Source organism: Coregonus clupeaformis, chromosome 23, assembly GCF_020615455.1.
Source record: "Coregonus clupeaformis isolate EN_2021a chromosome 23, ASM2061545v1, whole genome shotgun sequence".
NCBI lineage: Eukaryota > Metazoa > Chordata > Actinopteri > Salmoniformes > Salmonidae > Coregonus > Coregonus clupeaformis.
Genome location: NC_059214.1, coordinates 50184317 through 50194702, shown reverse-complemented (window position 1 = coordinate 50194702; position 10386 = coordinate 50184317). Strand labels below are relative to the sequence as shown.

General features: G+C 46.9%; 1 protein-coding gene across 2 annotated transcripts in view; it reads right to left on the bottom strand.

Moving 5' to 3' along the window:
• ptprna (protein tyrosine phosphatase receptor type Na) overlaps positions 1–10135 on the bottom strand; it is a 105734-nt gene extending 95599 nt beyond the window's left edge. For both annotated transcript variants that reach the window (XM_045206756.1, XM_045206757.1), the window contains exon 1: positions 9817–10135. In XM_045206756.1, coding sequence (XP_045062691.1) covers positions 9817–9892 — 76 coding nt within the window. In that variant the 5' untranslated portion in view covers positions 9893–10135. The remainder of the gene's footprint in view (positions 1–9816) is intronic.
• Between the last annotated feature and the right edge of the window lie 251 nt (positions 10136–10386).

Below are 10386 nucleotides of genomic sequence, written 5' to 3'. Positions count from 1 at the left end.
CATCCCCTGGCATGGCACAGTGCTATACTAGCACACTACCCCTCTGTTAAGAGGGGGGGTGTTAGCGACGGGTGGAAACTCGTCTAATATTAATCTCTATAAATCTGGAACCATTTTGGTTCAAGGCAACACCAAACAGTTCCAGCTGGACTTTCACCTAATCAAAGAAATAGCTCAGCAGGAGAAGCTCTCCCTTGAGAAAGATACCCCTACCCCGAGCGGGTCAGACCAGACCTCTTCATTAAATAACCCCACAGAGCAACCCCAAGCAGAAAGTCAACTTCCCAGCACAGAGTACTACTCCTCATTGAAATGAAGGATAAATTCACCCAGCTGGAGGTAAGGCAGGTGGAGCTGGAACAGCAGGTGAACACACTCCAGTCAGCACAGACCCAGACAACAGTCACGCACAACAACACCCCCTTAACTAGACCTGGAGAGCTGCAGGTAGAGAGAGACATGTCTGCCCTCTGGACTGTGGTGAGACAACATCAACAGGAGAAAGAGCAGGAGCAGGAGAAGAACAGAGCACTAGAGGAGAGGATCAGAGTGCAGGTGAGAACGATGACGGGTGACATAGAACAACCCATTAGAGAGCTGGCCACCCCCGCAGAGAAGCCAGCAGAACAGCCCACCTCAGATCCTGGCCAAAGTCTCGACACCGCAGCAGAACAGTACACCCTAGACCCTGACCATAGCCTCGACATCACACACAGACAAACAAATGAAGAACCCCAAGCCCAGGGGATCCCAACCCCTCTGAGCACCCCCCAGTCAGACACCCTGATAGCCCTCATGACGACCCCCCCCACACCCACTGAGGACATACACAAGCCACAGATTGTACTCCTTATGGACTCAAACGGGAAATACATACAAGAAAATAAACTTTTTCCAAAACACACAGTGTCTAAACTCTGGTGTCCAAACACCCAGCGCGCCCTAGACCTTCTGTCTGAGGACCGACTAGGATCACCCAGCCACATAATAATACACACAGGCACAAACAACCTGAGAACACAGCAGGAAAGGGTGGCCACAGCACTCAAGGGAGTGATAGAAAAAGCTTCTTCTACTTTCCCCAACGCACAAGTGGTTATCTCAACCCTGCTACCACGAAAAGACTTCAACCCTGCTACCATACAGCGGGTAAACGCAAGTATTTCCCGTGACTGTGCATCAAAACCAAATGTCTACCTGGCCCACCACTCCACCCTGGACGTGAACAGCCTTTATGACTAGGTCCACCTATACAAGGCAGCAGTGCCCACCTTCGCCCGGACCCTAAAGGATATCGCCCTCAACCGCAGACCCAACACCTCACACAGGAGCAACAGATCAACAGACACCCCGCCCAGACCAGCGAGACACTCTCCCAGACCTGCGGGACCCCCCCAGGACCTACACATAGAGGACCCCCGCAGAGAGGACCTACATCCAGACCACAGCACCATCAACCACATCTACACCCCACCAATTAACTCCCCCCCAAGTCAACCATGCCCACACCCCATTTAGGCCCCCTCAGATCAGACCTATGCCCCTCCTACCCACCCCAAGCCCCCCACTCCCAAAAAGAGGGCCTCAACATGAAAGTTACACATACGCCCAGGCCATGAGCAGGCAAACAGGCCCAACACCCACTCTTACACTAGCCCAAGCCAATGGCATGTACCAGATGCTCAGCAGGCTCTGCTCATACTACTGGCCTGAGGCCAAACCACACAACCAACAACATTAGACACTTTATGGAACACAAAGCCTTCACTATTTCATCCTGGAATATCCAAGGCCTGAGGTCATCTGCCTTTGGCCTAAAGAGCAGGAATCTGGACTTCACCAAAGAAATCGGAAATACAGACATTGTCATCCTACAAGAAACATGGTATAGAGGAGACGGACCCACTGGTTGCCCTCTAGGTTACAGAGAGCTGGTAGTCCCATCCACCAAACTACCAGGTGTGAAACAGGGAAGGGACTCAGGGGGTATGCTAATTTGGTATAGAGCAGACCTAACTCACTCTATTAAATTAATCAAAACAGGAACATTTTACATTTGGTTAGAAATTCAAAAGGAAATTATCTCAACTGAGAAAAATGTCCTCCTGTGTGCTACCTATATTCCCCCTCTAGAATCCACATACTTTAATGAAGACAGCTGCTCCATCCTGGAGGGGGAAATCAATCATTTCCAGACCCAGGGACATGTACTAGTCTGTGGCGACCTAAATGCCAGAACTGGACAAGAACCTGACACCCTCAGCACACAGGGGGACAAACACCTACCTGGAGGTGACAGCATTCCCTCCCCCATATGCCCCCCTAGGCACAACTACGACAACATAACCAACAAAAACGGGTCACGACTCCTGCAGCTCTGTCGCACACTGGGTATGTACATAGTCAATGGTAGGCTTCGAGGGGACTCCTATGGTAGGTACACCTATAGCTCATCTCTTGGCTGTAGTACTGTAGACTACTTTATCACTGACCTCAACCCAGAGTCTCTCAGAGCGTTCACAGTCAGCCCACTGACACCCCTATCAGACCACAGCAAAATCACAGTCTACTTGAACAGAGCAATACTCAATCATGAGGCATCAAAGCCAAAGGAACTGAATAATATTAAGAAATGCTATAGATGGAAGGAAAGTAGTGTTGAAACCTACCAAAAAACAATTAGGAAACAACAAATTCAAACCATTCTAGACAACTTCCTGGACAAAACGTTCCACTGTAATAGTGAAGGTGTAAACTTGGCAGTAGAAAACCTAAACAGTATATTTCTCAGCTTCCCTATCAAATCTAAAAATCTCTAACAGAAAACCAAAGAAAAGTAATAACAGTGATAAATGGTTTGATGAAGAATGAAAAAACCGAAGAAAGAAATTGAGAAACCTATCCAACCAAAAACATAGAGACCCAGAAAACCTGAGCCTACGCCTTCACTATGGTGAATCACTAAAACAATACAGAAATACACTACGGAAAAAGAAGGAACAGCATGTCAGAAATCAGCTCAATGTAATTGAAGAATCCATAGACTCTAACCACTTCTGGGAAAATTGGAAAACACTAAACAAACAAAAACACGAAGAGCTATCTATCCAAAATGGAGATGTATGGGTAAACCACTTCTCCAATCTTTTTGGCCCTATAACAGAGAACAAACAGCAAAAAAATATACATGATCAAATGCAAATCTTAGAATCAACTATTAAAGACTACCAGAACCCACTGGATTCTCCAATTACATTGAATGAACTACAGGACAAAATACAAACCCTCCAACCCAAAAAGTCCTGTGGTGTTGATGGTATCCTCAATGAAATGATAAAATATACAGACCACAAATTTCAATTAGCTATACTTAAACTCTTTAACATCATCCTTAGCTCTGGCATCTTCCCCAATATTTGGAACCAAGGACTGATCACCCCAATCCACAAAAGTGGAGACAAATTTGACCCCAATAACTACCGTGGGATATGCGTCAACAGCAACCTTGGGAAAATCCTCTGCATTTTTTATTATTTTTTATTATTTTTATTATTAACATTATCATTATCATTAGCATGATAATTAACAGCAGACTAGTTCATTTCCTCAGTGAAAACAATGTACTGAGCAAATGTCAAATTGGCTTTTTACCAAATTACCGTACGACAGACCACGTATTCACCCTGCACCCCCTAATTGATCCAGTTGCCAGGACCACAAATACAAATTCCATCTAGACACCGTTGCCCTAGAGCACACAAAAAACTATACATACCTCGGCCTAAACATCAGCGCCACAGGTAACTTCCACAAAGCTGTGAACGATCTGAGAGACAAGGCAAGAAGGGCCTTCTATGCCATTAAAAGGAACATACAATTTGACATACCAATTAGGATCTGGCTAAAAATACTTGAATCAGTTATAGAACCCGTTGCCCTTTATGGTTCTGATGTCTGGGGTCCGCTCACCATCCAAGAATTCACAAAATGGGACAAACACCAAATTGAGACTCTGCATGCAGAATTCTGCAAAAACATCCTCCGTGTACAACGTAAAACACCAAATAATGCATGCAGAGCAGAATTAGGCCAATACCCGCTAATTATCAAAATCCAGAAAAGAGCCGTTAAATTCTATAACCACTTAAAAGGAAGCGATTCACAAACCTTCCATAACAAAGCCATCACCTACAGAGAGATGAACTTGGAGAAGAGTCCCCTAAGTAAGCTTGTCCTGGGCCTCTGTTCACAAACACAAACAGACCCCACACAGCCCCAGGACAACAACAACAACAACAACAACAACACAATTAGACCCAACCAAATCATGAGAAAACAAAAAGAGAATTACTTGACACATTGAAAAGAACAAACAAAAAAACAGAGCAAACTAGAATGCTATTTGGCCCTAAACAGAGAGTACACAGTGGCAGAATACCTGACCACTGTGACTGACCCAAACTTAAGGAAAGCTTTGACTATGTACAGACTCAGTGAGCATAGCCTTGCTATTGAGAAAGGCCGCCATAGGCAGACCTGGCTCTCAAGAGAAGACAGGCTATGTGCACACTGCCCACAAAATGAGGTGGAAACTGAGCTGCACTTCCTAACCTCCTGCCAAATGTATGACCATATTAGAGACACATATTTCCTCAGATTACAGCGATCCACAAAGAATTCGAAAACAAACCCAATTTTGATAAACTCCCTTATCTACTGGGTGAAAAACCACAGTGTGCCATCACAGCTGCAAGATTTGTGACCTGTTGCCACAAGAAAAGGGCAACCAGTGAAGAACAAACACCATTGTAAATATAACCCATATTTATGTTTATTTATTTTCCCATTTGTACTTTAACTATTTGCACATCGTTACAACACTGTATATATACATAATATGACATTTGAAATGTCTTTATTCTTTTGAAACTTCTGAGTGTAATGTTTACTGTTAATATTTATTGTTTATTTCACTTTTGTTTACTATCTACTTCACTTGCTTTGGCAATGTTAACACACGTTTCCCATGCCAATAAAGCCCTTAAATTGAAATTGAATTGAGAGAGAGAGAGAGAGAGAGAGAGAGAGAGCGAGAGAGAGAGAGAGAGAGAGAGAGAGAGAGAGAGAGAGAGAGAGAGAGAGAGAGAGAGAGAGAGAGAGAGAGAGAGAGAGAGAGAGAGAGAGAGAGAGAGAGAGAGAGAGAGAGAGAGAGAGAGACAGAGAGAGAGAGCAGAGAGAGAGAGAGAGAGAGAGAGACGAGAGAGAGAGAGAGAGAGAGAGAGAGAGAGAGAGAGAGAGAGAGAGAGAGAGAGAGAGAAAGAGAGAGAGACAGAGAGAGAGAGTGATAGAGGGATTAATAGCAGCTCTGTTAAAATCAGTAACTGATTGAAACGTGTTACAGTATACTCTGAAGAGACTAGGTTATACCTGCTCTGCTAATGTTAGCAGGAAGCACATCACACACTCATCAAGCATGAGCAATAAGTAATCTCAGCAACCCAGATCCAAAATGCTGCGGAAGACAAAGAGAACATGTCACACGGTCACAGGTGGAGGGAGATAGAGGTGGAGGGAGGTGGAGGTGGTGGGAGGTGGAGGGAGGTGGAGGGTGGTGGGTTGAGGGAGGTGGAGGGAGGTGGAGGTGGTGGAGGGAGGTGGAGGGAGGTGGGAGGTGGAGGTGGGGAGGTTGAGGGAGGTGGAGGTTGGAGGGAGGTGGAGGGAGGTGGAGGGAGGTGGAGGGAGGTGGAGGTGGTGGGAGGTGGAGGGAGGTGGAGGGAGGTGGAGGTGGTGGAGGGGAGGGAGGTGGAGGTGGTGGAGGGAGGTGGAGGGAGGTGGAGGTGGTGGGAGGTGGAGGGAGGTGGAGGGAGGTGGAAGGAGGTGGAGGGAGGTGGAGGGAGGTGGAGGGAGGTGGAAGGAGGTGGAGGGAGGTGGAGGGAGGTGGAGGCCCAGATCTAGTTCTCTGTATTGGCCACAGCTGGTCAAACAGACCATAGAGTGTGTGTGTGTGTGTGTGTGTGTGTGTGTGTGTGTGTGTGTGTGTGTGTGTTTTGCAGGGCTGGTTAGTCAGGGTCTACTGCCAAATGAACACAGGAGGAAAAACACTGAAAAAACACTGGGGCTATAAAACACAGCTCAGAGTAAAGCCTGAACTGGCCTTCTGGAGGTGGGGTGAGGTGGGGCTCAGAGTAAAGCCTGAACTGGCCTTCTGGAGGTGGGGTGAGGTGGGGCTCAGAGTAAAGCCTGAACTGGCCTTCTGGAGGTGGGGTGAGGTGGGGCTCAGAGTAAAGCCTGAACTGGCCTTCTGGAGGTGGGGTGAGGTGGGGCTCAGAGTAAAGCCTGAACTGGCCTTCTGGAGGTGGGGTGAGGTGGGGCTCAGAGTAAAGCCTGAACTGGCCTTCTGGAGGTGGGGTGAGGTGGGGCTCAGAGTAAAGCCTGAACTGGCCTTCTGGAGGTGGGGTGAGGTGGGGCTCAAAGTAAAGCCTGAACTGGCCTTCTGGAGGTGGGGTGAGGTGGGGCTCAGAGTAAAGCCTGAACTGGCATTTTGGAGGTGGGGTGAGGTGGGGCTCAGAGTAAAGCCTGAACTGGCCTTCTGGAGGTGGGGTGAGGTGGGGCTCAGAGTAAAGCCTGAACTGGCCTTCTGGAGGTGGGGTGAGGTGGGGCTCAGAGTAAAGCCTGAACTGGCCTTCTGGAGGTGGGGTGAGGTGGGGCTCAGAGTAAAGCCTGAACTGGCCTTCTGGAGGTGGGGTGAGGTGGGGCTCAAAGTAAAGCCTGAACTGGCCTTCTGGAGGTGGGGTGAGGTGGGGCTCAGAGTAAAGCCTGAACTGTCCTTCTGGAGGTGGGGTGAGGTGGGGCTCAGAGTATATTCTGAACTGGAGGTGGGGTGAGGTGGGGCTCAGAGTATATTCTGAACTGGAGGTGGGGTGCAGCAGCAGTTCTGTTCTGCCTGGATGCCATCTCCTTTCTACAGTAACAGCAGGGGGAATGGTCATATGTCATTCTTGTTGTTGAGTGCTTGGTCTGGTTTCAGGTGTCAAATGTAATGAGGAATATAACACAGAGCTTGTCAATGATACCTCAGTAAATGACAGTAGTGAACTGTGGCGTGGGATGGAGTGATTGATTAAGAACTGAAACCAGTGGATGGGATAATGCTCTCACAGACCAAAATATTGATTATAAACTGAAACCTGTGGAGGAGAGAGATAATGCTCTCACAGACCAAAGTATTGATTATGAACTGAAACTAGTGGAGGAGAGAGATAATGCTCTCACAGACCAAAGTATTGATTATGAACTGAAACTAGTGGAGGAGAGAGATAATGCTCTCACAGACCAAAGTATTGATTATGAACTGAAACTAGTGGAGGAGAGAGATAATGCTCTCACAGACCAAAGTATTGATTATGAACTGAAACTAGTGGAGGAGAGAGATAATGCTCTCACTGACCCCAGTATTGATTATAAACTGAAACTAGTGGAGGAGAGAGATAATGCTCTCATAGAGGGTGGTCCCGGGGATAATGCTCTCACAGAGGGTGGTCCCGGGGATAATGCTCTCACAGAGGGTGGTCCCGGGGATAATGCTCTCACAGAGGGTGGTCCCGGGGATAATGCTCTCACAGAGGGTGGTCCCGGGGATAATGCTCTCACAGAGGGTGGTCCCGGGGATAATGGTCTCACTGACCCCAGTATTGACAGCTTCTGACAGCTGCCTGGACAGACTGGACTGATCTCTTCCATGACTATTAGCCTTTAGCTATTATACACACAGACAGATAGCAAACACACACATCCACAGCGTCAGAAACACATCCACAGTGTCAGAAACACAAACACATGAATCCTCCCAGCAGACCTGACATCTTTCAAATATTTTGAGCGATTTTATTGAACATGTCTGGAGTGCAGGTTCAACGCATAACCGAACACATAACCCGGCCTTTGGTAACAAAATGTACAACTGGAATTGCCCTTATTTCCCCAGAGTGGAACCAAAGCGTTCAGTGTGTCCGCCTACATCATGTACCCAGCTAAAGCCTCCTGGTCTCCTACATCATGTACCCAGCTAAAGCCTCCTGGTCCCATACATCATGTACCCAGCTAAAGCCTCCTGGTCCCATACATCATGTACCCAGCTAAAGCCTCCTGGTCCCATACATCATGTACCCAGCTAAAGCCTCCTGGTCCCATACATCATGTACCCAGCTAAAGCCTCCTGGTCTCCTACATCATGTACCCAGCTAAAGCCACCTGGTCCCATACATCATGTACCCAGCTAAAGCCACCTGGTCTCCTACATCATGTACCCAGCTAAAGCCTCCTGGTCTCCTACATCATGTACCCAGCTAAAGCCTCCTGGTCTCCTACATCATGTACCCAGCTAAAGCCTCCTGGTCCCATACATCATGTACCCAGCTAAAGCCTCCTGGTCTCCTACATCATGTACCCAGCTAAAGCCTCCTGGTCTCCTACATCATGTACCCAGCTAAAGCCTCCTGGTCTCCTACATCATGTACCCAGCTAAAGCCTCCTGGTCTCCTACATCATGTACCCAGCTAAAGCCTCCTGGTCTCCTACATCATGTACCCAGCTAAAGCCTGTGCATTCAGGGTGTTTGTTCCCTGTGAATTCAGGGTATACCTTTTCTGTACTTATTTAAAATGTTCAGAGAATGCTTCTAAGAGGGAGATCGGAGATCCACACTTTTGTTTTACTCTTTGCATTTATCCACATTCACATAATGCTAGATGCACATCAGTGTACAAAAGAAACACACGGGATGAATGGATATTATAATTAGCCCTGTAGGGCCAAGCCAATGGAAAGTGCTTACAGGAGACAGCATCTTCCACCACGTAACAGAGAAGCAGGGAGATGGAACAGTGAGATGATTAGCGACACGTTAATGCACGTTGGAGTCAAACAGAGATCGTTCTGATGAATAACATTACACAAATAACTAGATCCCTGATCCTTCACCTTTAGAACGCCAGGTAGCCATGGTAACTGGCTGTGATCAAGCCGTGCTCCTCTGTTACCAGGGAACTAGCATTATGATGCCTAGGAGTCAGAATAATGCTCATTGGGTAACTAAATGGTGTGACGCGGGTGGAGGAGAGGAGGAGTAGGTGAGGAGAGGGGTGAAAACAGGGGAGGGGAGACCAAGGTTTGCCGAGAAGAGACGAGAGTATAATTTCAACAGGCAAGGCAAGCAGCGCTGAGCCTAGTCGCTCTCCGTGGTCCTGAAACCCATCAAAAAGTCTCTCCCCGTCCTCCTGAAACGCATAAACCTCATGCAAGTAGAACACCTATACTGCAATAGGTCTAAAAGCTATAAAGCTTTTATTTCATAATGCCAATAGAAGACGATTTTTACTTTCTAAGACTTGTCCTTGTCACCTGAAAAATATGACATGCTCGCCTAGTCAAACTAAAACCGTATAAAAATAAAGCACTTAGGGCAAAAGGATTTTACAGCTACCTTATGTATTTTAGTAAATCAATTAAACGTGTAGCTGTTAATTTAGGTTACAAAAACCTACACAAAAGCTATTTAAAAACATATTTTCTCAATATCTCTTCCCTATCCGATTTATTTCGTTACTTTGATGAAATGTAATGCCATTCACACCTTGCAGATCTTTAAGGTAAACAGAAAATACTTGTGAATCATCAATTTCTCTAATCTGCGGACCTCATTCCAAACACTACTTCACTAGCTACCTCCTAGTGAAGTTTCCCTCTCCTGCCGCCTCTTCTCTTCCATCTCTCCCTCCACTAAAACTCCATGTTCCCGATACTCCACCATCATCTTACCGTATCTGCTTGACATCCCAAACTGGTACAACACCGTCATGAAAAGCAACGCTCTCCATAGCTTCGGGTGCTTCATTTTAGACAGACAACACCTAAAATACAACTATTGTATGATGCACCAACACGATCTAATTCACGTCTCTTTGGATATCTAATTAAATCCCCATGTTTCTTCACCGAGCTACGAGCAGACCTATACCCCACTGGATTCACCGGAACCAAACCTTGGCTAAACCTTGGCTAAAGTGCAATAACTGGGTTTGAGCTAAAAAAAAAGGGAGGCAAAACCAAACACACATACGACACACGGAAATCCAAACCCTGGAAATTCTGGAGCGGATTTGGAGCGGGAATCTCTCGGTCTGTCGGTGGTGGTGGGGACCTTCATATTATACAGTCATTGGTGGGGACCCGCAATGACGTCACCAAAGGACCCTATGGATTTTTCAAAGCTGTTTGCACTTTGCAGCGGACAAGAGAGCGCAGTGAGAGCTACCCCCGCTGACTGTGTCAGATGACTTCTATCAGAGAACAGGGCAAGGGAAAGGTCTACAGTCTTTACCATTGATG